The 26,975-nt window shown below is 46.6% G+C and overlaps 1 protein-coding gene across 5 annotated transcripts; it reads left to right on the top strand.

Annotated features, from left to right (window-relative positions):
* The first annotated feature begins 243 nt into the window (after positions 1-243).
* CYP27C1 (cytochrome P450 family 27 subfamily C member 1) lies at positions 244-24,101 on the top strand. Of its 5 annotated transcripts, none has more exons than XM_082465901.1 (9): positions 244-3,368; positions 9,631-9,821; positions 10,572-10,771; positions 12,116-12,325; positions 13,167-13,330; positions 16,589-16,755; positions 18,281-18,359; positions 18,857-19,060; positions 23,853-24,101. In XM_082465901.1, exons 1-9 carry the CDS (start codon positions 3,108-3,110, stop codon positions 23,967-23,969), a joined length of 1,593 nt encoding a protein of 530 aa, XP_082322027.1. In that variant the 5' UTR covers positions 244-3,107; the 3' UTR covers positions 23,970-24,101. The 5 variants fall into 5 exon arrangements, with proteins under 5 accessions (XP_082322027.1, XP_082322028.1, XP_082322030.1 ...); XM_082465902.1 differs by having other exon boundaries at positions 9,634-9,821; XM_082465904.1 differs by having other exon boundaries at positions 9,704-9,821; positions 10,652-10,771.
* The last annotated feature ends 2,874 nt before the right edge of the window (positions 24,102-26,975 follow it).

Here is a 26,975-nt window from a genome sequence, read left to right on the forward strand (position 1 = left end):
TGTGTTGGGTCTTCGTTTCTGTGCGAGGGCTTTCTCCAGTTGTGGCAAGCGGGGGCCACTCCTCATCGCGGTGCGCGGGCCTCTCACTATCGCGGCCTCTCTTGCTGCGGAGCACAGGCTCCAGTCGCGCAGGCTCAGCAGTCGTGGCTCACGGGCCCAGTTGCTCCGAGGCATGTGGGATCTTCCCAGACCAGGGCTCGAACCCGTGTCCCCTGCATTGGCAGGCAGATTCTCAACCACTGCGCCACCAGGGAAGCCCCATTAATTCTCTTTTAAAAAACATCATTGATTCTTCAAATGAAAAATGAAACCAGACAGTGGGCAAGGAATCCGAGCACAGGAAGCGAGCGTGGGTGAGAGATATTTCACCCAGACGGGAGCAAGCTTGGTAAATTATTCCTACCCCACCATGACCAGCAAGTTTGGGTTTTGGAATTCAGAACCTTGCTTTCTAGAATGTCTTGTATGGTAGTTATCTTTTCGGAGACCCATTTTGATCATCCCTGTTCTATTCCAAGCATAATTCATTGAACTTTGCTTACCTAACAGCGCCCATATTCCAGTTCTGCATCCTGAGATGTATCTGAGGTCGCCTTGATTAGAGTTTTGAGAGATATTAAATACTATCTCTTGGTTTTACTTCCACAGATGACTAATAATTTGTGTATTTATTTGTCTAACTTTCAGAGGGCAATCTTATTTTCCTTTTTTGTTGGGTAAAGGCAGCTCATAGTTTCCCTATGTACTGCCAACAGACTGGTTTTCTTGAGGGAAAACATCTGTACAAAGTCTGGTTTCAGGTCAGACTTGGACAGATGGTGCTGTTCTGTTTCCTTGAAGTTGGAGTCTCATTTCTGTTTCTCTTGCTCACTGTGGGGGGTGGTGGTGGTGCGGGGAAGGAACAAACACATGGATGGTATTTCCTATTCTGGAAAAAAATTTTTTCAGTTATTTTTTTACTTATGTTTAAGATTCTTATAACATTCCATCCTTTATTTCCTCTCCACTAGAGTTCCCCACAGCTATGAGACTCATTTGTTTTAAATAACCATTTTTTAAAAAAATATAAAGCAATATTCATTAGAAGAAAGCTGGATAGACCAAAGTAACAGTTACTTTTACAATTATTTTTGATTAGCACACAAAAAAATTCTCCCAATCCGAATGATTTCGTCTATGTCTGGATTCATGTATGTTTTCCACTAATAATAGTTAGCCACAAAACAATATCCTGTTCTACTGCAGAATTTCTGATTGATAATTTATACCAATGTACTGAGACTCTAAAATAGCCTCTTGCTTACTTTCACTGAGCTTGAGGCAAATATCAAGAACGGATAACTTTATTTGTATCCACAATTTTGAAACCAGCTTTAGGAGACATGAGCTCAGGTGTGCTCCGTGAAAACCTGTGTCTATGTACCGTGAAATCGTTCTTCCTCCTTATCGTTCTTTATACCCTTTTCCCTAATAGAGAAGCAGCTGTGTTTTACACCATTATATATGTAAATCTATCTCGAACAGTTCCTTGTCTAGAATGGACTGAATTGCCTTTTACATATATGGTTCTTTAATGATTTCTTTGTTCCTGAGGAGCAGTAACCCTCAGAAATACTTCAAAAAATCTCTAGGAACAAAGTGATTGTGCCATTCTTCACACTCTGCCTCTTGAATCTGAGCCCTCTCTTCAAACCTTGCCTAAAAGCCTCTTTCTTTCAGGAGGTCTCTCTCCTGCCCCACCCCTTCCTACCCTATAAGTGGACGTGATCGCCCTGCCCACAAATTCCAATCATATTCTGTACCAGTTTTATGGCACTTATGCTAATCTGGTGTGTATTTGTGTACTGTTTTATTCTTCTTGTGGGTTATGAGCTCCTTAAAGGCAGGTTTAATATCTTACTCTTTGAGTCCCTTGCAGCTATAGTGCCTTATAAATAAGAGTTGCTAAGTATTTATTAATCAAATTGTAGAAACGGAATAACTCTGGTCTTCTTTGTTTCACTTACATACTTACAAATATTTAAATGAAATGTACATTTAACAGACTTGTAAAGGTATAAACTACTAATCAAAAAGTAACAATACTTCGTAGACTTTTTTTTTTTTTTTAACGTTTAGATGCAGGAGTACAAGCTGTTATGAAATCTTTAAATAATGTTCTCAGTTTTCAGAGTAAGTTGTTGAATTGCTAGCTCAGAATCTGGGCTCCCTTCCTGAAACCAGATGACACACTTCTTGCCCCTCCCATGCCAAGGGCCCCTCCCATGCCAAGGGCCCCTCCCTCTTTGTGGTGGGGAGCTTCCCTTCTGCAGCTTGGCACTGAGATCTAAACCTATATTGGCAAAGTTCTCTTTCTTCTCACCTTCACGTGGAGGTGAGTTCATTTCCCTAAGCATTGTGCAACAGGACCAGTCCTTGTGGGAGACCAGAAGAAAAAAAGCCAAATGTCCAAAGAAAAGTCCCTCACCCCTCATCATACTCCTCACTATCATTTCCAATGTGTACTGTGTGCTCGGATAAAATTGAGACCCATAAAAACCATCAATAGAGACAGCATATTTTTCATTATGGAAACGTGCTAAAATAATAATGTGGTCATTTTACAATACTGTGAACTACTGCAAGGTCATCTAACATTTTTGTTCTCATTTTGTGATTGAATTATAATTGTATAACTTGAAATCACAAAGAACTGTTTTTAAAATACAAAAAGGGCAAATTAGCGTTCTTCGGTAAACTCTCTATAGTAATTTTTAAGGAGGGAAATAATTTTAAAAATCCCAGTAGGCTTTTCTTTTTTTTTCTTTTTTTTTTGGCCATGCTTGGAAGTCGCGTTGGCCTTAAAACTTTTTGATCTCAAAGAACGCTTAATTAATCTGATGTGAAGAAAAAATAATAACCGCTTCACTTCTCTGGCAGTCTAATCGCAGACCACCCCCTTTTCCCCAGCCTTAGGGGAGGGAGCGTTTAATAACGGTCTGTGTAAACTGATGCCCAGGCCATAGGAGTTCGCAGGAGCTCTGCTCGAGCAAGTTAAACCAAGCAAGGGGCAAAGGGCAGCCCTCGAAACAAAAAACTGCTCAAACCAACCAACGCAGAGGATCGCAATGGCTCTGCTGGCGCGGATACTCAAAGCCCGTCTGCGCCCGGCGCCCGAGCGGGGCCCTTGGCAGCCTCGGCCCACGGACGCCAGGCTCCCGGCGAGGGCGCGGGCCGAGGACAAAGGAGCCGGGCGGCCGGGGGCGCCGCGGGCCGGGGGCCGGACAGGGGGGCCCCGGAGCCTCGCCGCCATGCCGGGGCCCCGGACCCTCGCCAACCTGGTAGAGTTCTTCTGGAAGGACGGCTTCAGCCGCATCCACGAGATCCAGGTAGGCTGCGCGCGGGGGACCGGGAGCGCTAGGGGGCTCGCTCCGGCGGGAAGGCGCCGGGGACGAGGCCCGGGGAGGGAGCGCCGGGAAGGGAAACCCGGGAGAGGATACCGGGGAGGGAGCGCCGGGGAGGAGACCGGGGAGAGGATCCCGGGGAGGGAGCTCCGGGGAGGGGACCCGGGGAGAGGATCCCGGGGAGGGAGCGCCGGGGAGGGGATCCGGGGAGAGGAAACCGGGGAGGGAGCTCCGGGGAGGGGATCCGGGGAGAGGAAACCGGGGAGGGAGCGCCGGGGAGGAGACCGGGGGAGAGGAAACCGGGGAGGGAGCTCCGGGGAGGGGACCCGGGGAGAGGATCCCGGGGAGGGAGCTCCGGGGAGGGGATCCGGGGAGAGGAAACCGGGGAGGGAGCGCCGGGGAGGAGACCGGGGGAGAGGATCCCGAGGAGGGAGCTCCGGGGAGGGGATCCGGGGAGAGGAACCGGGGAGGGAGCGCCGGAGAGGGATCCCGGGGAGGGAGCTCTGGAGAGGGGACCCGGGAGCGGAAACCGGGGAGGGAGCGCCGGAGAGGGGATCGGGGGAGAGGAAACCGGGGAGGGAGCGCCGGGGAGGAGACGGGGGAGAGGATCCTGGGGAGGGAGCTCCGGGGAGGGGATCCGGGGAGAGGAAACTGGGGAGGGAGCGCCGGGGAGGGGATCCGGGGAGAGGATCCCGGGGAGGGAGCGCCGGGGAGGGGATCCGGGGAGAGGATCCCGGGGAGGGAGCGCCGGGGAGGGGATCCGGGGAGAGGATCCCGGGGAGGGAGCGCCGGAGAGGGGACCCGGGGAGAGGATCCCGGGGAGGGAGCGCCGGAGAGGGGATCGGGGGAGAGGAAACCGGGGAGGGAGCGCCGGGGAGGGGATCCGGGGAGAGGATCCCGGGGAGGGAGCGCCGGAGAGGGGACCCGGGGAGAGGATCCCGGGGAGGGAGCGCCGGAGAGGGGATCGGGGGAGAGGAAACCGGGGAGGGAGCGCTGGGGAGGAGACGGGGGAGAGGAAACCGGGGAGGGAGCGCCGGGGAGGGGATCCGGGGAGAGGATCCCGGGGAGGGAGCGCCGGGGAGGGGATCCGGGGAGAGGATCCCGGGGAGGGAGCGCCGGGGAGGGGATCCGGGGAGAGGATCCCGGGGAGGCAGCGCCGGGGAGGGGACCCGGGGAGAGGATCCCGGGGAGGGGGCGCCGGGGAGGGGACCCGGGGAGAGAATCCCGGGAAAGGCTCCAGGGAGGGCACCGTAGAGGGGCGCCGGAGGAGGGGGTCACGGGCAGGGGCCGCCCTGGAGCCGCTGGGCCCCCACGCGCCGTACGCTCCGGCGGGCGGGCCTGCGGAGTCGGGGCGCGGGGAGCCGCCGCCCGGCCTCCCGGGACCGTCCCGAGGGAGGCCCGTGAGCAGCACCGCTCCCGCGGCGGGTGAGGAGCCCTGCGGGTCTTTACGCGGCCGAGGACAGGTTGCGTACGTTCCTAGTCCTTTTTGTTTGTGTTTTATAATTGAAAAAAAAAAAAAAAACAACAGCGAGGGGTTCGGAGGCTCCGAGTTATGTAATCTCTAAGTGATGGGAAGACAAACGAAAATTCGTGAACCTCGGCGTCAAGCCAGGTCTGGGCAGGGACTTAGGAAGGACCCAACCGGTCCAGCAAGCCCGTCGGAGTGCTGGGAGCCGGCTCGTTGCACGGCGGCTCATCTTGACCCTGAGTTTTGCCCTTCCCGTGCCCACCTCAAATCGCGTCTTTCATTGCAAGGTGACCCCCACCTTTAAGCGTCGTCAAATCCATTCGCTCCCATTTGCTATGGCAGCTGCTCGCCCCTTGCCTCCGTCACTTTCTCAGGGCTGCCACCCCAGCGCCCGCTGTGATCTCTGGGACCTGGGCCTTTTGACCTCTTCGGAGAACATCCTCCTTCCCCACTACTCACTTCTTTTTGTTCAAAGCTCACCCTTCAACCTTCAGAAACTTCTCAGAGGAAGCTTTTTGTAACCACCCACCTGGGTTTTGCTCATTCGTGCATACATTCATTCCCTCAACCCTTAACCTACATGATGGTGCAGAGGCCACAGCTACAGCTGGAGAAGCAGAAACTTACTTCATTGATAGAAAAACAAACAAACAAACAGTGGAGTAAGAGGAGCAATTTTAATTTGACTGAAATTCCAGTTGGCCCCCTCCTCTCCATGCCCCACATGAACTCTACACGATTTCTTCCCAAACATGTTTCTAGGGGTCAAAAATGATTTTTTCTGTTCCATGTGGAATCTGAACATAAGATATCAAGATGATAGTTTTCAAATACGGTAAAAAAAAAAATGTTATTTATTTATTGACAAGTTCAATACAGGTTGCTCTAGACTGGATAAGGTTCTAGTAAAACCCTCTCCCCATGCTCTCCAGGTCACCCCTAAGGCATTTCTGAGGAGGAAGAGAATTATTCTGTTACCTCAAGTCCAGTTTCCTTTCACTCGACTTGTAATCACAGAATGCTGTCTCACAAGGGATTCATCTATAGGGTCCAGGTCTTTCACTTTACATGTGGAAAAGGCCCAAAGTGTTGGCTGAGTGACTTGCCCACAGTCACATAGCTGGTTAGTGGCAGAGCAGACACAGCGATCAAGGTCGCCAGGTACGACAGAGCAGGAGGGTCCTGCGTTACATAGCAGCCCTTTACAAGCACCTGTGGAATCTTGGCCAATCAGTTCTTCTCGCTGGAGCACAGTTTCCTCCTCTGTGCGGGAGTCTATAACAATTCTCATCCATCTCACGGGTTATTGTGAGGTCGTGTGATCAGGGCTGTGGAAGGGCTTTGTAAACTGTAATAATTACCAATACATAAGAGGAATGAACAGTTCTGGAACACTTTTCATGTGCCAGGCACAGTTTTAAGTCCTCCATGGGAGGTAATTTCTATTATCTCTCCATTTTGCAGGTGAGGAAACTGAGACCCAGTGGAACCTAACTTCCCAAGGTCACCCAGCTAGTAAACTGTGAGCCGAGATTCCAACTCCAGAGTCTGTGCTCCAGCTGGCTACACAAACTGAGTTTGTGGCTGACTGTGTCATTCCTTGGCCCTCCACCAAAAAGGGTCATAAACTACCTGTGTCCTTCATCTCGTTCTTTTTGCCCCTTGGTCAGTGGCTCCCTTGTCTGATTGTGCCCATTCAGTAGCTGGATTTGCCCGAGGAGTGGCCCATCTCCCAGTAGTTCCGGTAACAGTCATCCTATCAGAGACCTGGAGAAATACCCTTTTGGGGTCACCTGTTTGTTAGGCAGAGTGATCCCTTGGCACCTGACACATCCCAGTTGAGTCTGAGTGTCTTCATCTCCAGGCAGTGGGACTTCAATCAGGTCCACAAAGAAGCAAACAGCTTCTACCTGAGAGCAGAAGAGTGGAGAGATGACAGACCCTCTGGCCCGCCATTTCCGTGGTTGAGAGTTGGAGTGATAAGAAATGTTGGCAGATGCCAAAGAGGGACGTAGTCATTTTCCCCATGCTTAACACTGCCTATGTCATGGTTTTGTGTTTTTTTTGGCCACACCACACAGCATGCGGGATATTAGTTCCGTGACCAGGGATCTAACCCATGCCCCCTGCATTGGAAGCATGGATTCTTAACCACTGGACCGCCAGGGAAGTCCCCATGCCTATGTCATGCTGAGCCATGCTGGAGGGTACTTTCTCTCCTTCCTTCTTTAATTATTTAACTGGACTGTTTAATCCATTTACATTTATTGTGATTTCTTTTTTTGGAAACAACTTCATTGAGATATAATTCACATATCATACAATTCTCCCACTTAAAGTATACAACCATCACCACAATCAATTATAGAACATTTTCATAACCTTAAAAAGAAACCCCATATTGTATTCTTTAGCTATCACTCCCCAACCCTCTCATTCCCCCAGCCTTAAGCAACGACTAATAATTTACTTTCTGTCTTTATAGATTGGCCTATTCTGGACATTTCATATAAATGGAATCATATAATATGTGGTCTTTTTTGTCTGGCTTCTTTCACTGAGCATAATGTTTTCAAGGTTCACCCATGTTGTAACATGTAATAGTACCTCATTCCTGTTTATGGACAAATAATATTCCAGTGTGTGGATAGACCACATTTTGCTTACTTATTCATCAGTTGATAGACATTTGGATTGTTTCTACCTTTTGGCTGTTATGTTTTCATTTCTTTTGGGTATATATCTACGTGTGAAATTGCTGTGTCAAATAGTAACTCTGTATTTAACCTTTTGAGGAATTGCTAGACTGTTCTAAAGTGGCTGCATTATTTTATATTCCACCAACAGTGCTAGAGGGTTTTGATTTCTCCACATCCTTGTCAATACTTGTTATTACCTGTCTTTTTGATTATAAGCATCCTAGTATGTGGGAAGTGATATCTCATTGTGGTTTTGATTTGCATTTCCCTAATGACTAATGATGTTGAGCTTCTTTTCATGTGCTTATTAGACATTTCGATATCTTCTTTGGAGAAGTGTCCATTCAAATAATTGCCCAGTTTTTAATTGGGTTATTTGTTGTTGTTGTTTTTTACTGTTGGGTTGTAATAGTTTTTTTATATATTCTAGACATAAATCTCTTATCAAATATGTACTTTGCAAATATTTTCTCCATTCTAGGGATTGTCTTTCACTTTCTTGGTAATGTCCGGTATCATATCTTAAGACACAATTGCCAAATCCAAGGTCATGAATATTTATCCCTATGTTTTCATCCAAGAGTTTTGTGGTTTTAGCTCTTGCATTTAGTCTTTGGTCCACTTTGAGGTAGTTTTTGTATGTGGTGTGAGATAAGGGTACAAATTATTTTTTGTTTGTGGCGATCCAATTTTCCCAGTGTCTTTTCTTAAAGAGGCTATTCTTTCCCATTTAATTGTCTTGGCACCCTTTTTGAAAATCCATTGACCTTAGATGTATGGGTTTATTTCTGGGGTCTCAATTCTATTCCAATGATTTAGATGTCCATCCTTATGCCAGTAGCACACTGTCTTCATTACTTTTATAGTAACCTTTGAAATAGGGAACTGTGAGTCCTTCAACTTTGTTCTTTTTTAGGATTGTTTTTGCTGTTCTGAATCACTGGAATTCTGATAGAGATTATGTTGAATTTACGGATCAGTTTGAGAAGTATTGCCATCTTAATAATATTAAGTCTTCCATTCCATCGACATGGAATAAATAAATTCCATTTATGTAGGTCTTTAATTTCTTTCAATGATCTTTTGCAGTTTTCGGAGTGTAAGTTTTACACTTCTTTTATTAAATGTATTCCCAAGTATTTTATTCTTCATGATGCTATTGTAAATGGAATTGCTTTCTTAATTTTATTTTTGGATTGTTCATTGCTAGTGTGTGGAAATACAATTGAATTTTGTATATTGATCTTATATCCTGCAAGTTACTGAACATGATTTTTAGCGGATGTCTTAGAATTTTCTACACACGAGATCATGTCATATGTGAATAGAGCCAGCTTTACTTCTCCCTTTCCAATCAGGGTGCCTTTTCTTTCATTTTTTTGCTGGGGGCATTTTTACAGGTTTATTACAGATTTCCTGCAGGGAGCTTTCTTCACAGGGCAGGCTGGGCGGCTGCTGAGTGTCTGAATGAAAGGGGCAGGCAGAGCCTGTTTGACTCAGGACAGTTAAGACCCTGCAGTTCATCTACAGCCACATTCCTCTCACATTGCTTCACACAGCTAAGGTTTTTTTTTAAACACACATCTTTAAAGAACTAGGAAAACTTCTATGAATATGATTAATGATGTGAAAATATGTTTACCTCAGGAATACTTAAAGCAACCACTCTTTTTTTGTTTTAATTAATATTTATTGGAGTAGAGTTGATTTACAATGTTGTGTTAGTTTCTGTTGTACAGCGAAGTGAATCGGTTATACATATACATACATCCACTCTTTTTTAGATTCTATTCCCATGTAGGTCATTACAGAGTACTGAGTAGAGTTCCCTGTGCTATACAGTAGGTCCTTATTAGCTATCTAGTGTGTATATGTCAATCCCAAACTCTCAACTTATCCCTGCCCCCTCCTTTCCCCCTTGGTAACCGTAAGTAAAGTGGCCACTCTGATTCAGTTCTGCATAATGCAGAGCTTCCCTCTGCCCCAGTTTTCTGCTCCCCTAACATCCAGGAATGTCCGTGTCAAAGGTATATCATATCTGTGTATTTTTTCCTTTTTTGATTTCTCCATGGTTTTGCAGCAGAAACACACACGGGAATATGGAAAAATCTTCAAGTCTCACTTTGGTCCTCAGTTTGTAGTATCTGTTGCAGACCGAGACCTGGTGGCTCAGGTGCTCCGGGCAGAGGGGGCCGCGCCCCAGAGAGCCAACATGGGGTCCTGGCAGGAGTACCGAGACTTACGGGGCAGATCCACCGGGCTCATCTCCGCGTGAGTATGTGAGGCCAGGCTGAGCCACGAGCAGGAGCGGGGAGCCCAGGGACCGCCCCCCCTCCCTGAACGCTGGGCTCCTAAAACCAGCTATTAATAAAGCACAGAACTCCCAGTGGAATAGTATCAAAAGAGCCTCACGTGTGATCTCCTAAAATCTCCTAAAACCCTCTGGGAAGAGATGTGGTGGCAGGGACAAGGTGGGGATCCCACTAGCCGAGTGATGGAGAGGAGCCATTTTTCAAGGAACGCTTTGTGGCTTTAGGTGTCCATTCGGTGACCACTGCGGGGGTTGAAGCTCACAGAGCCCGTCTGTGCACAGGGGTGAGGGTGGTGAACTGTTTTAGGAGACCTCCAGGAGGGGCTGCGAACTTCAGCATTGATCGCCATGTGATGGCGTTCCTGCCTTATAACAGGCTGTGGTTATTATACACCTCTGAGTCTTCCAAGAGTGAATCGGTACAGCCTCAGGCAGGGAGGAGAAAACAGAGCACCTGCAGATCCCCTGGTCCAAATCCCTTTGGTTTAGAAATTCTATTTTTGGCTCTTTTGATATACATGTCCTTACACATGAACTGGGGAGTAATACCATCACTCCCCTCTCTTTGCAGTGTCTGTCCTGTCTTCATCCCATTTGGACTGGCAGATCTTGTTGACTCTTTATTGCTGGGAAATTTTTGCAGAGATACTCTGAATTCCTTCCTAGAATATCACTATAAGTAAGGTTATTTGGAATTCACTTTATTCTAGGGACGGTGAACAGTGGCTCAAGATGAGAAGTGTGTTGAGACAAAGAATTCTGAAACCGAAAGATGTGGCCATTTTTGCAGGAGAAATCAACCAAGTTATTGCTGATTTAATTAAAAGAATCTACTTCCTCAAGAGCCAGGCAGAAGATGGGGAGACTGTGACCAACATCAATGACCTTTTCTTCAAATATTCAATGGAAGGTAGGTGAATTCAGGAGGTGGGGAAGATGGAAGAATGGACATTTACCAAAATATGGTTGTTATCACTCATTGAGCATCTCCTATGTCCCAGACAATGTGCTAAGCCCCATACATACGTACATGTAATTGTCACAGTGCTAATGGAACCAGGTTGACCGACACTTTCACAAATGGGGGAACTGAAAAACTAACCCCCATTTTTAGTGGCAGAAACTTAGTTTCAAATTGAGGTCTCTCTAACTCAAGAACCATGCTCCTAATTACTACACATTTTGTTTTAGCACAGTTTGAAAAGCAACAGGGGTCTAGAGGGCATGTACTATAATCATTCTAGCTTTTAAAATCCATGTTAGATGGGTAGCACATTCCCATGGTTCAAAAATCAAACCCAAAAAGTACTCATGGAAAAGTCTACCCCTCTCCTGACCCAGCTAGGTCACCAGCTTCTTCAAGGGATATTTTATGTTCATACAAAGAAATACGTGTGAGTATTCTTTTTACTTAAAAAAAAAATGGTAGCATACCAAACATGTTTTTCTGTACCTGGGTTTTTGGAGAATTCTATTAGCTTTCCCATTTTTATTTTTATTTATTTATTTATGGCTGCATTGCGCGTGGCATGCAGAACTTCCCTGACCAGGGATGGAACCCAGGCCTCCTGCAGTGGAAGCGCGGAGTCTTAACCACTGGACCACCAGGGAAGTCCAGATTTCCCATTAAAAAAAAAAAAAGTTTCTTCAAATTTAATTTTTACGTTAACTTTTTAAAGTTCTGGTATTAATGCTCTCTAAAAATAGTAACAAAATCAACAGAGAAGTGAGTTGTAAACACACTGCAAAATCCTGCCCTTCCCTGGTTCACAGAGGCCCTTTCCTCTGCCCCCTTAGCTCGTCCTGGGGCTCCCCGATGTGCGGCCAGGAGGAGCCACCTTTCAACTCCCCAAAGTTGGGCAACTGGCTGAAAGGTTGGGAGTTCTGCCTTGTGGGTCTTGAACAGACTGTTGAGCTGAGGGCGCACTGAGGCAGAGGGTTTGTCAGCATTGAACCCACAGCGCCCTGGGGGTCAGGACCTGGTAGAGAAAACCTCACGGGTAGGCACCTGGACCACTTTTTAAAAAAATTTTTATTTTTTTGGCTGCACTGCGAGGCTTGTGGGATCTTAGTTCCCCGACCAGGGATGGAACCCAGGCCCCCTGCAGTGGAAGCGAGGAGTCCTAACCACTGGGCCACCAGGGAAGTCCCTGGACCACTTTTGAAAGTTACATTTATGGCCAGGTATCGTATGTGGATGCTGTGAATAATCTAGAAGAAGAAGAAGAAGGGTTGTAACCTCTCTCCCGCGCAGGAGTGGCCACCATTCTTTACGAGAGTCGTCTGGGCTGCCTGGAGAACAGCGTCCCGCAGGCGACGATGGACTACATCGAGGCCCTGGGGCTCATGTTCTGCACGTTCAAGACGTCCATGTACGCCGGTGCCATCCCTAGGTGGCTCCGCCCGCTCATCCCCAAACCTTGGCAGGAATTCTGCAGGTCCTGGGATGGACTCTTCAAATTCAGTAAGAGAAGAGTCAGGGCACCTTTTATAGAATCAGATGGACCTGACTTTCCTCCTAGTTGTGTATCTAACACTCACGCAGACAGTGGGTATTACTGCAGGGGATACCCCAATGGAGTTACATGCTATTTGGACTCAAGAACTTTTAGATTGGTTTCTCAAATGAGCAAAAAGCACGTGGGTTGTGACCACAAGTAACGTGACAGATTTCTCACTTTTTAAAAAAATACATTTATTTATTTAATTTATGTATTATTTTTGGCTGCACTGGGTCTTTGTTGCTGCGCGCAGGCTTTCTCTAGTTGTGGTGAACGGGGGCTACTCTTTGTTGTGGTTCACAGGCTTCTCCTTGCGGTGGCTTCTCTTGTTGCGGAGCATGGGCTCTAGGCGAGCGGGCTCAGTAGTTGTGGCACGCGGGCTCAATAGTTGTGGCACGCAGGCTCAATAGTTGTGGCTCACGGGCTCTAGAGCGCAGGCTCAGTAGTTGTGGCGTGCAGGCTTCAGTAGTTGTGGCACGTGGGCTCAGTAGTTGTGGCATGCGGGCTCAATAGTTGTGGCTCATGGGCTCTAGAGCGCAGGCTCAGTAGTTGTGGTGTGCAGGCTTCAGTAGTTGTGGCACATGGGCTCAATTGTTGTGGCTCACGGGCTCCAGAGTGCAGGCTCAGTAGTTGTGGCGCACGGGTTTAGTTGCTCCGCGGCATGTGGGATCTTCCCAGACCAGGGCTCGAACCCGTCTCCCCTGCATTGTCGGGTGGATTCTTAACCACTGCGCCACCAGGGAAGCCCTGAAGAAGCGATTCTTAACCAAAACTTCTTTCAAAAGTAACACTGTTTTCAAACAGGCCAAATCCACGTTGACAACAAGCTGAGGGACATACAGTGCCAAATGGACCGAGGGGAGAGAGCGAGAGGGGGCCTGCTCACGTACCTCTTCCTCAGCCAGGAGCTGACACGGGAGGAAATCTACGCCAACCTGACCGAGATGCTGCTGGCCGGCGTGGACACGGTGAGCTCTCAGCTCTCCTTTCTTCTCAGCAGAGCACAGTTAAAGCTGGGGGCCTTTCAGACGAATCGGACAGATGGCAGATACTTTAAGAGGACCATGCTTGTTTGTACTAGCTGAACGTCTGCTTCACTGCTGAGGGTCTCCAGGAGAAAACTCGACCTTTTTTCTTTTCTTTAATATAAACTAAGGTGCACGATGAATTCTGTAAATAACATAACCCAATTCTATTACCACACACACAAAGTAGCAATATGTTTTAAAGTTTAAAATCATTCCTGATTTGCAAACATTTCTCCATTGTTTCATAATATCAGAAATGAAGGGACTTCCCTGGCGGTCCAGTGGTTAAGACTTCACCTTCCAATGCAGGGGGTGCGGGCTCGATCCCTGGCCGGGGAGCTAAGATCCCCCATGCCTTGCGGCCAAACAACCAAAACATAAAACAGAAGCAGGATTGTAACAAACTCAATAAAGACATTTAAAATAGTCCACATCAAAAAAATCTTAAAAAAAAAAAAAAAGAAATGAAGAGGGTACAAACATTAAAAACCCTCTTATTTACCATTTAAAATATTCCGGGCTATGGAGAACTTCCTAGTTCATTTGATAAAGTCAGCATAACTTCAAAACCTGCTAAAGAAATCATAAAGAAAGAAAAGTTTAATAAGCAGTTTGACTTATGAATATGTACATATATCAATTTTAAATCCTAGTGAATAGATTCAGTTAGTGTAGCAGATGAATAATACACTATGACCAACGAGGGCTCAATATCAGAATGAAACAAAGCATTGCCCATTGATTTGGAGGGAATTCCATACCCTATTACTAAGTGAGAAATGAAGATGCAGAAAAGCGTGTACATCCTGTGTTCCCGTTAGTAAAACAGTGGCCCCCGTCCCATCTGTCCGTGTGCACGTGTGTATCGCTAAGTGACTGCTGGGCGTGGAGGAAAGTATGGACCCTGCACCCTGGATGGTTAACGTGGGTTCCTGGGCTGGGGCGGGGCTGGCACAGGGGTGTGGAAGCCAAGTTCCTTCCAAAAACTTACGTATAATCGGATACATTTACTCAAGTATAAAAAATGATATACTTGTGAGTATATGTACAGAAAAAAATTTTAAATTTGCTAAAAGAAAGTGGTGAAATAAGAAAAAGAAGGGCCAGGCTTTTGGTAATTGGTGGAAGAAAAGTCAGTTGAGTGAAATAATGACGATTAAGACAGTACATTTGGTGATTTACTGTGTCTCCAATGCACATCTGTAAGCACCCTTCTGTTCACACGGAATCCTCTGAGGTAGGTGTTATTGTCTTCATTTAACAGGTGGGAAAATGAAACAGCTAATCTTGCCTCAAGGTTTTTCCTTCACAGGAGTGCTTCCCGGACTTGAGGAAAGCACAAATCTCCTTTTTAGAGGTAGACAAAAACCCCACGGTTGACATTTTTATTATGAAGTCACTTAAACATGTAAGAGCAAAAAAACTTCACATAAATTCATTATTCTTAGGGATCATCTTCAACAATAAAGCAAAAAGTATATGAATTAAATACAAACTAATCAATGCGGGCAATGCAAGCGATGAAAGTTCTGATTAACCGTGTGAATGTGACAGCGTGGGTTTGCTTGAGTGGAGAAGCAATGATGGAATGAACGGCCTTGTGTCTAAGCTGATTCAGATGCATGCTACTATTGCCCTCTGGTGGTAACACAGAGCATCACCGTGAGATGGAGGGCAGAGAGGATTCTTACCTACGTGAAGGGAACATCAGGAGAAAAACTCTTGAAACTTCACGCTCATTTTTTAAAATGTTATTTTAAAAAGCCAACTTCATTGCAGCATAATTTATGCACAATAAACCGCATCCATTTAAACGGTACAATTCGATACAGATTGTTGACTGATACAGGATAAGCACAGCTGCAATCATTTTTGAAACCAGCACTGCAGTTAAGATCCTGGACATTGCTACCACCTCTGCAAGTTCCTCACCCCCATTTCAGTCCATCCCTCCCATCCCTCCCCTCCGGCAACTGCCTTCTGACACTGTGTCATAACAGTTTGCATTTTTCTAGAAATCAGTTTGCATTTTTCTAGAAATTTATATAAATGGAATCATACGGTATGTATTTTGTGTCTGGCTTCCTTCACTCAGCAAAATGATTTTGAAATTCATGGATGTTGTTGCCTGTAAAAGTAGTTTATTCTTTTTTATTACTGAATAGTATTCCATTGTATGGCTATACCACATTTGGTTTTTCCATGAAAATGTGATTTTAATAGAAGTTTTCTGTTCTTTTCATAGGAAGCATCTAAGTTATTTCCTTATCATTTATAAGGAAGAACTTGCACGTTACGTTGTATATTACAGGAAAGCTTGCCCTCTAAAAATACATAATATCTATTAGAGGGAAATAACATCAAGATGGCCTACTTAAGTTAGATTTTTTTAGATGAAAGAAAGGACACTTATGCTGTGGAATTTCCTCATTTACAAGAGAGTGAACTACAGTCACATAGATAATAGTATTGATTTTAGTGAAAATCTTGGAATCTAGGGTATAAAATAGAATTATTTATTCTCAATAACCAGAAATGTAATTCTTCAGTTTAGGAAGTGGTGTAAACAATGATACTGCTTTGTGCAAATGCCATTCAATCCTTATATGGTGCTTTGCTTGATAAGTGCATGGGAACGATGAGTGGACCAGTAATAGTCCTGTGACCACCCCCTCCCGTCCCCCTCTCCCCCATCTCCTCTAGATTAGGGCAACCAGAGCAGCCCTTGCCCAGCCATGGGCCTGCAGGATGCAGTTCTCAGGCTGATGGGCAGCCTCAGGTCCTTTCTAGCAAAACTCAGGTGACCCTTGTAGAGAAGGTCGAAGAAAGTTCTAGGCACAACTTCCAGGCTTGACCAGCATTCCTACGTGCTCTCAAACTCCACGGAAGAGGAGGCAGATTTCTCTTCAATGATTTTAAAAAGTTCCAAAATAATTTTTCCTGTGGTTCTTCATTGAAAGAGCCCTTGAATCCCAACGTTGATGTCACTTTCCAAAAATCTCTGTTAGTTTTTTTCCAGGAGGAGTTAAAGGAGATCATCTTTTGTTTCAGTAAGACATAAAATGCTCCGATGGACTTATATGGGCATGGCTTTGCACCTGTGCTTATTCTCCCATGACTTCACGTCCGATGTTGCCTGCAGCTGAAATCCTTGATTTTACTCACCCATGTGCCTGTGTCTGCCGGTTTCTTTATTAGACATCGTTCACGTTGTCCTGGGCAGTGTATCTCCTCGCGAGGCACCCGGAAGTGCAGCAGACCGTGTACCGGGAGATAGTGAGGAATTTGGGGGAAAGGCATGTTCCCACGGCTGCAGACGTTCCCAAAGTCCCACTGGTCCGAGCTCTGCTTAAGGAAACCTTGAGGTAAAAGGCTCACCAAAATTCATGTCAAAAACCGTGTCCGTTAAGTCTCTGATTCTTTATCACAATGAATGTGCTTTTGACTTAAAAACTGGGTCCTAAACCAATACTCCAGCGACCCTCGGTGGCAGAAATGTTTAGGAAGGAGGGACTCATGACCATTTTATTTCCTCTCTGCCCTCGGCAGAGCAGCAGAAAGGCTATTCTGTTTTACAGTTGGAAATATTCATTTCTTCATAAAGATCTTCAGAGCCATCCTCGAACTTTGTGCTCACTCTAGACATTTGTTTCATCAACTGTTTCCCAGTGTGCTCCACTGAGGATAAAGCAGAGCAAGACTGGCTGTCAGGAGAATGTTCTGGGCTGAGTGGCCAGTTACTAGACGTGCTTGCTGTGCTCTTTGTGTGAATCTCCTAGTCAGGGTGGAGACACCAAGTAGTGAGGCTTGTTTACTCCCGGACAGGACTTTACTGACCCTGGGAAACGCCGGAGCGTGAGGGATGCGGGTGGTCTTGGGCAGGCTTGGGTGGGAGGTGGGATTAGGTGACTAGGGAAGGTTCTTCCTCCTGTGAGGCTCAGGATCGTGACCACAGCATTCCTCTGTGGAGGAAATGCCGTGGCAAGGAGCAAAGGTTATTCACAGAGTACACACTAAAATAATGCTTTTAAACCTGACTTGATAATGATATTTCAAGTTGGATTGTATCTTCCATCTTCAGCGTGCTGTTTAATCTCAAAAAAAAAAAAAAGTAAAAAGAAGAGAGAGAGAAAGAAAGAAAATAGCCAGCTGTGTGTTAACTGGTATTTGTCAATTAAAGTTTATTCAGAGTTTTCGTAGGATCACTTCCCAGAGAATCCAAAAGCTGATGTAGCATTTCTCAGAATCTATTTCTTGGAGCCCTGAGTCCTATGAACTATTCCTTGATAAAGGGGTCCCATGCTTGCATAGATTTCAGAAATTCAGCATTATTCCTCTTGGGACTTCCCCGGTGGTGCAGTGGTTAAGAATCCACCTGCCAATGCAGGGGACACAGGTTCGATCCCTGGTCGGGGAAGATCCCGCATGCCGCGGAGCAACTAAGCCCGTGCGCCACAACTACTGAGCCTGCGCTCTAGAGCCCGCGAACCACAACTACTGAAGCCCGCGTGCCTAGAGCCCGTGCTCCGCAACAAGAGAAGCCACCACAATGAGAAGCCCGCGCACCGCAACAAAGACCCAACACAGCCAATAAATAAATAAATAAATTTATTTATTTTTTTAAAAAAAAGAATTATTCCTCTTGGGAGCACAGTAGCATTTTAAAGGCTTTGCGTTGTGTTCTATAAATTTTTTTGACTGTGAGGCCCCAGAATACTTGCTGGGCAAAGCTAGGGAGCCCATGAAGATCCTTGCAAGATTTCCTGGTTGAAACTGTACCGTGTGTTACTTTTTAGAAAATGAAAATGGCAATATATCCAGACTTCTAAATGTTTAGTAACATATTTTGAAAGTCACCATTCCCGTCCCGTCCCCGTTGGCTCTTTCTAGGCTGTTTCCAGTGCTGCCGGGGAATGGCCGGGTCACCCAGGAAGATCTGGTTGTTGGCGGGTATCTGATTCCCAGAGGCGTGAGTTTGGCGGACATGGCCAGGCTGGGCTGAGCAGGGGCGGTTGGATTGGAAATTTGCTTCCATGTTTCGGATGTCCTTGTACCTAAGCAAATATCTGTAGATGTCCTTTTCTTCTGCATATATTTTTATGATGAAGATGGGGCTTTAGGAGCAAGGAGATGTGGATTGTGTGATACTGCTCTGGCAAAAACAAAGGCAGATATTTCTGTAGCTCACAGGCCTATTCATCCCTCCCTCCCCCCGGAGGCCTCCAGGGAGAGTTTCTGAAGGACTTGAATTGCCTTCTCTGTGGCTGCATTGATGTCCATTCCGGGTAGGGTGTGAATTGAAGGGGGACCTGCCATCCTGGGTCTGCATGGCCTCTTGGGCCCTTACATGACTCCTCCTGGCCCGGAGCATCTCTGGAGGGTCGGTCCAACTGGGACTGTGGCCTCTGCTCTGCTTTCCCTTGATTAAGTTCTTTATTACTTTTCTGGTGAAAACGGTTTGCTCAGACCCAGCTGGCCCTCTGCCACTATGCCACCTCCTACGAGGATGAGAACTTCCCTCGGGCCAAGGAGTTCCGGCCTGAGCGCTGGCTGCGGCCCGGAAACCTGCGCAGGGTTGACAATTTCGGGTCCATCCCCTTCGGCTACGGGGCTCGAAGCTGCATCGGGCGGAGGATTGCAGAACTGGAGATCCACCTCCTCGTAATCCAGGTAGGGCCTGGGGGCTGGGCACCCGCCTGCGGGCTGGGCTTCGTCTAGGTGACTGGGCTCCGTTGGATCAAGACTTAGGGGAAAACAAGGAAACAGGATTTTGAAAACTTTCAGAGCTTCCTGTTAAATCCCTTTTATGTGTTAAAATGCCTCCCCTCCCCCTGCAGTAGCCACCTCTAGCCCCCTGGCCGCCTGCCTTGTTTCTTTCCTCCTTGGAGTCACGTGGGCAGAACTGGGATGTGTGTGTGTGTCCGTGTGTGTGTGTGTGTGTGTAGCGGGGGTGGGTGGTTACAGGAGCCCAGGCACTCCCACAGGGGCTCTGCAGAGACGCTAGTGGAAAGTGTCCAGCAAGCGGCCCTCAAACATTACGGGCCATCCCGTCACCAGGAGCTCCTCGAAATCAGGCTCCTGGGTCCCGGCCACAGAGAGAGTCACTTGGTGGGTCTGGGATGGGGCTCTGGGCGATTCTGATGTCAGTGGTCCATGGGCTGCACTTGGTCTAAGGAAGTGCATGTGGTGGGGCATGGGGGCATCTTTGCTCCTGCTGGTGGCCGCATCTGCTGTTCAAGCCCCGGCCTCCCAGGCCTCCTCCCTTCAGAGCTTGTCACTGTCACCGTCACCATGGAGGAAGTCACACTCACCCCCTGACGCCCCCTCAGCACCTCGTTTTCTGTGAATCAGTCTTTTAAACAGGGAGATGGCTCTCAAGCTTGTTTGGGTTTCGAAACATCAGGAAGGCTTGGTTTTGGTGAGAGAATACCTTACATGCAAATCTCTAAAGGCTCAAGTGTTTACTTTTGCGCTTGTACAGTATCTGAGTTCAGGCTGCAGCGGGAACTAAATAACGTCTGAAGGAAATTTTATGCAAGAAAAGCCTGCAGTAGAGAAACTTCTATCCATTAGCCTTTCCTGCAGATTTGGGGAACCTGCCATGGAAAACCTGGGCCCAAGTCTCGGGAGCTACTGTCATTGACTCCAGGCTTTGGGAGCACGAGGGGATGACCTGGGGACCCATCTCCCCATTTCACTGATGAGGAAGCTGAGGCTCAGGGAGTTGGAGCCACTTGCCACGGTTGCCGCGTGGCAGGTGCAGGGCGCGAGGCACGTGTCCTGTCTCCTGCCTGTATTTCCCCTCATGTCACTGAGGTGTTTCCCGCAGGCCGGCAGAGCCCAGGGCAGAGCACTCAGGGGTTGGGACCTTTACGGACGATGGCATCAGAGAGCGTAAGGGATGGGGAAGCCCGGCCGGCCTGTGGGGGATTGTGGGCATGGGGGGAGGGTGGGCATGGGGGGCAGGCTCGGAGGGCTGGAGGAGGTGAAGGGCCACGGCCAGGGAGGTGGGCGGGGAGGACGCCAGCTGGGCCCCCCTGGCTCTGGTGGGAAAGCTCCGGGGACCTGGTGAGACCCGCAGAAGCGGGCGCCGGCCTGTCCCTCGGTCGTCCCACCTCTGTGGGCACACGGCTGGCTGCAGCCCTCCAAGGCGAGAGGCGTCCCTTCCAGGGCAGCTGTCCCGGGCAGCGGTGGGCCCCATGGACGCTGGCCGGGCCCAGTCATGCCCGAGGTGGGAGGCATCTCGGTGTGGAGGATGGATTCCAACCCCAGCTCTGCCAGTTTGCGGTTCCGACACCACGGGCGGGCCTCTCAGCCGCTCTGAGCAAGTTTCCTCCTCCACAAAATGGGCCAGATACCTGCCTTCTGGGTGTGTGAGGAGTAAAAAGAGTCTAAGCAGAGTCTCTGTCGTCTGCACACCTGCTCTCAGTGTCTGCTCACGGGGACTGCGTTTGGGAAGGTCCTGGCTCCGTCAGTGCTGCCGTGTGTTCCACAACCACGTCTCCGACGGGCAGAGGCCATTTCCAGGCAGCCTTTCGGGGGGGCTGACTGCTTCCCGGCCGCTTCCCGCTTCTGACGGCCTGGACGACCATAGCGGGTGCTGAGGGCAAGAGGGCCGGCTGAGGGCACAGATGGTGGAGTGGGAAGACGGTCAGAAACTGGGTGTTTGGTGGTGGTGATGGGGGTTTTATTTGTTTGCTACTATAACATACACGGGTACCTGCTACAGTTCTTGCTTCAAGAGCCCTCATTTCTACTTGCGCAAGTATAGAGAGGGAACATCATTGTCTGTAATTGCCAAGAGAAAAAAATAAACAGAAGGCACAGATAAACAGTACTAGGAATGAGAAAGGAGACATAGCTACAAATGCGGTTGATTTTTTTTTTAAATCAAGAAAATACTGCAAACAGCTTTTTTACCAATACATCTGAAGACTTAGATAAAATGTACAATTTACTAGAAAAGGTGTAAATTACCCAAATGGACTCAAAAGAAAGAGAACAGACCTTGAATACACTGAGTCAGTAGTAAAAATACCTACCCACCAAATGTTCCAGACCTAGACAGTTTTATTGGCACGTTTTATCAAACCTCCAATGAACGGGTGATCATTATCTTATACAAATAGAAAATAGAAAAAGGAAGTCTCACTTTTATGAGACTTGTATAACCTTGAGAGTCATAACCTGGAATGGATAAAATAAGAAAGAAAAACTACAGGCCAATCTGATTTATGAACAAAGATGAAAAATACATTAAATGAAAAATTGGCAAGCCAAATCCAGCAATGTATGGGCCAGAAATGCACCGTCACCAAATCAGGTGTGTTCAGGAATGCAAAGATGGCCCACCTCAAGACAGAATTCACCACAATGACAAATTAAGGGAGAAAAATTTTATGACCCTCTCCCAAAATAATTGATAAAATTCAACACCCATTCATGAAGAAACTCTCTTAGCACACCTGTAATGGAAGGGCTTTCCTTAAGCAAATAAATAGTGTCTATCCCAACAAAACAGCGACTTATGCCTGTGGCCTATGGGAAGGTTTGGCTTTAATGCTGCAATATTAATGTGTTTCCTTGAAATCAGGAACAAGACATTCATATTGCATGGAGAATGGTTAGAAGATACACCCTTACTCCTTGGGAATTGGAGACTTGAGGTGGAAGGGGGGCCTTGTTTTTTTTGCTTTTACATCTCCTGTGTAGTTTTCATTTTTCAATGAGCATGTACTGCCCCTCAGAAAGGAAAAAGGCCCTGTGGGATGTTGGCCATGGAGTGAGGAGACCTGTGTGTGATTCTTTCTTCTGCCACATGGGAATGTGCGAGCAGTCCTGTGAGGTCAGAACAAAGGGTCAGAGATTAGATGTTGAGGTGAAGGCACCTCGATGCCAGAATGTTCTAGAGCTGCCTAAATACAGGTCATTCAGCTTGGCTCTCTAACAATGACAAAGTAACGATTTTAGCCCGTGTCTTCAATGCAGCCCTGCTCCCTGCCTGATCTCCAGCCCCGGAGCCCCAGCTCACCCAGAGGACCCATCAGTGGGTCTTGCTGCCTTACCTGGGAGACCAGGCTGGAGAGTCAGGGTGGGCTGGGGCGTCTGCATCCCATGTGACAATATAGGTTCTCCAGCACTGATGCTCTCTTAGGAGGTTGGAGCAGGGGAGGGATGAATGGCTGGTCTGCTACCCTGCACTGTCCCCACCGGCTCTTGAGCAAGGCCCTGCCTCCCCTCCAGGAACCAATGTAGTTTTGACAGAGGTCCTTAGAGCAGGTTGCCTTTTGTTTTCTAAGCCTAGAGGTGACTTTGAAAATCAAGCCTTGGCCATTTGGTGGGGAGATTAGTGCTTGAGGCTGGCGGATACTTAAGTGTTCTTTAAAACTTCCCAGTTTCACCCTGAGAGGTAGGGCTGCTTCTCCTTTTGAACTGCAGAAATGAGAAATGGAATCAAAGGTGAAAATGAAGAATATTTAAATTACAGACAGTAATGGATGAAGTCTGACAGCTGTGCCCCTGCTGTGTCCATACCACCACTGAAGTGGCTGCAGATTCCAGACCAGCAGGAACCCTGGAATTTCACTTTGTTCCTCTTCCCTCCTTGCTCCTTTGATTCCTTCTTTTTCTAGACCTACAGAGGAAGTAATACAGTTAGAACTTTGAACTAGCTAATAAAGTGTAAGTCATTTGAACATTGTTACTGAACAAAGTTCATGTGCCCAATGCACAGTGAGGCCAAACAAACCAAAATGTCAGAGTTTCAAGCAGAGAAAGGTTTATTGCAGGGCCAAGCAAGGACATGGGAGGCTTATGCCCCCCAAACCCCGAACTCCTTGATGGTTTGTGGGGAGAAGCTTTTATAGGCAAAATTTGGGGTAAGGGCTGCAGGGCTGATTGGTTGGTGGTAAGGTAAGAGGGTGGGGCTCCAGGAATCTTGTGCTCATCCTGAAGTTACCATCCTCCACTTGAGTGGGGGCCTTAGTTCTGCAGAAGTGCTCAAAGATACTGTAATGTGTATTTCTTGAGGAGGAACCAGAACCCTGCCCCAAGGCTGCACTATTGTTTCTTGACTGCTCCTCCCTTGTTTCTGCATCCCCTCCCTTCCCTAATTAGTAACTGCTCGAGTCCCCTCTTTGGAACTCAGGGAAGGTCAAGGAAGTCGTATGAAGCCTATTTCCTCCAAGCAAGAAATGGGGGACATGGAAAGGTTTTTGTGTCCAGGAGCCCCACAGGGTCCTGCTCAGTTTAAATTCTGATTGTGTATCTTTTGTCCCATGGGCCTTGTTGCTCAGAGGACATGCTGGACTCCTGTATAGGACCTGATGCCCTGTTTCCCACATCTCTCATTCCCTCGGCTCCCTGCAGCCAGGGCTGTGACAGGAGTATGGGCACTCCAGCAGTACTGTGAATTTTCTGCTTCCCAATTTTGAAGTCCTTCTCTCTCTCTTTCTCTTCTTAGTTGCTTCAACGTTTTGAGATCAAAATATCTCCTTGGACTAAAACTGTTCATGCAAAAACCCATGGGCTTCTGATGCCAGGGGAGCCCATCCACGTGCGTTTTGTTAACAGAAAGTGAGCCTGGCGTTTTCACCCAGCTGCCAGACCGACACACACCAGGTGTTCGTGGGCCACGGATGATGGTGGGGGAGAAAAGGATCCCTTCTGGGGGCTGTCTTGGTTATAAATTGGCCTCCTGGTTTCTGGGAGGCTGAAATCTTTATGCAAAGTAATGTGAGAAGATTGTTTTACTTTTGCATACCAGAGCTGCTTTTTTTTTTTTTTTTTTTGGAGAAACAGCTGTTGCGAAGCCAGTGGCACTGAATTCTCATGCCTCATATGGTATCTTACCCTTGGACTCACTATTCACTTACCCATAGTCTCCTCTGCATGTGGGCCAGGAAATGTTGGCGTACACATAGATTCAGGGCTTGAATATACCTTCTCTAATACTGCATCCGGGACTGCCTGTTAGGATACAGTTCCAACTTCTTGTTTTTAATTTGAAGAGGAAACATTAAGAGACCTCTGTAGAACAGACCTGTGGTTGCCAGGGGGGAGGGGAGGTGAGGGAGGGAAGGAATGGGAGTTCGGAATTAGCTCTATAGCACAGGGAACTATATTCAATATCCTGTGATAAACCATAATGGAAAAGAATATGAAAAAGAATGTATATATGTATAACTGAATCACTTTGTTACATAGCAGAAATTATCACAACATTGTAAATGAACTACAATAAAATAAATTAGAAAAAAAAAAGGAATGTCTCTCTAATACCGTAATTACGGGAAGAAAACACCCAGGCGACAGCAAGCCCCAGATTTAGATCCTGCAGCAGGGCTCCGAATTAAAAGGACCATATTCTTATTTTTTTTTTCCAAACTAATGTTTCTTTTTCTAGTCATAGCTCCTAAAGAAGTTGAATATTAGTTTTTTGGTTTGAAAGAAATAATCAATAAGAAATAAAACTCCTGGGGAAGTCAAGAATAATCAGGTTTTCTAACCGAATCTAAGTACTCAGCAGATGTATAAGAACTGAAAATCTGAGCATGTGAAATTTCATTGCCTACATTGAGAGAAATGAATTAAACAAACACTGTGGAAAACAGTGTAACTTTCAAACATTTTCATTTCAAGGAAAAATAAATATGTAAATGGACATTCTATAGACAAAATCATATTTTTATCTTCATAGTCTTATTTTAAATATCCAAACTGGAAATGTGATCCAGCTGTTGGTGCTGACATAAGGCTCTGACTGAATGCCTCGGGTGCTAGGAGCCTTCGAATGATCTGTTGCTGCTCATGCCACCTGTTGGTCGCTAGTAAAAAACACAATTTTATAACATTCTCTCTGTGCCTTCATGCTTGAGACCTCTTAGTCTCAATTCCATAAGTCTCTTTACATAATCCTTACCCCCAAATCACTTTCCTACGAATATATACCATAAATCTTTCTTCCCTTCTTTAGTTGGTCATTCTGCAAAGTAATCCTTAAATAAAACAGAAATAGTATCAATTTCACATACCATTTTTGTTTGAGTATATAAAGCGTGATGACGGAATAACTTTAGTGTGAGTGCTGTAAAAATATGTAGAGTTAAATGTGAAATTCTGTCATGAACTGAAAAAATGTTGGATTCCTTTGAGTTAGCAGTATATATATTAAATTTTATAAACTAGATACAATTTTATTCTGTTTGAGACTGAAATTTAAAAATATTGAGACTCACCAGGAAACTTGAGGTGAACTCTTATTCTACAAGGTGACCCTCTAGTGATGTGTGGCCCTGCCCAGGGATGGGCACAGCCAGGTGGGTCGCACCTGAGCCAACTTCTTGGTCTTCACGGACAGAGAGAGAGGCAGCTGGACATTAGGAGCCTCCTGGTGTGACCAGTGGGACGTGCATGGCACCAACTGTGAAGCATTCTTGCCAAAGAAAGTGAAATCGAATCAGTTAAGTCTCTAGATCCACCAGTTTATAGGAAATACAGGGTATAGAGGGGCATGTTAAAATTCCATGCAGGTGCAATCAGCAAAATCCAGCCCATAGAAAAGTCTACAGGACAAATAACTTTTTTTTTCCCCAACAAATAAGTGACAAGAAAAAAGAAAAAGAAGAAGGGGGAACTGTTATAGATTAAGAGATTTAAAGGATAATTAGGGAAATTTGAACAATGTGTATTTGATGATATTAAGGAATTATTGTTACATATTGTTGTTACATTAACAAGAGAGATCTTATCTCTTGGAGGTATTCCTTAAAGATATAAATATGTAATGTTTATGGATGGCATGTTATGATATCTTGGATTTGCTTTAAAATAACCCAGCTTGCTGTGGAGGGTGGGTAATGTGTGTGTGTGTTGGTGGGGGGAGGGCTGGGGGAGGAAAAGATGAACCAAGATTGGCCCGATGTTGATAAGTGTGGAAGCTGGGTGATGGGTACCTGGAGGATTCATGCCTCCATTCTCTGCTTTGTGTCCGCGTGAACGTTTCCATAATAAAAAGTGTCTTCAAAAACCAAAGACTTGATTGCCTAATAATCTCAGTGTTCATTTCTTTTTCAAACTGTTTACAAACCAGCAAAACTGACTGTAAATTAGGTTCTTCAGGGAGCTATACCTTCTCTTTCAATAGTTGTTAGAAACCATCGATTTAACTACCTAAAGTACAATTGTTGTGCTCAGATTTGAGTGACCTGCCAGACAGGGGTCAGCTAGCCCTCGTAGCTGAGAAGCCAAGGCACGGCACAATTCCAGGGGTATTAGTAAGGAAAGGGGAGCAGGGCTAGGTGCTGCCACCAAGGAGGGGTGAAGTTGGTAAAAACTGTTAGGTAGCTAGTCAGACATGAGCGGGTGCTGCCCCATCCTGGAGGGGGGGTCCTCTCTCCCGGCCCCCCACTGCTAATCAGAGCACGCCCAGAGAGCCTCCCTCCTCCAGCCAAGGACCACCGCTGAGTTTCCAGGCTTATCAGGACCAAGCAGGATAAAATTGCCAACACAGGTTGGTGCAGGGGCACCAAGACCTAAAAAGTGACTCAAAGTAACCCAGGGCCCATTATGCCGTATTTATAATAAA

Source organism: Balaenoptera physalus (genome assembly GCF_965194825.1).
Source record: "Balaenoptera physalus genome assembly, chromosome: 6".
NCBI classification, from domain to species: domain Eukaryota; kingdom Metazoa; phylum Chordata; class Mammalia; order Artiodactyla; family Balaenopteridae; genus Balaenoptera; species Balaenoptera physalus.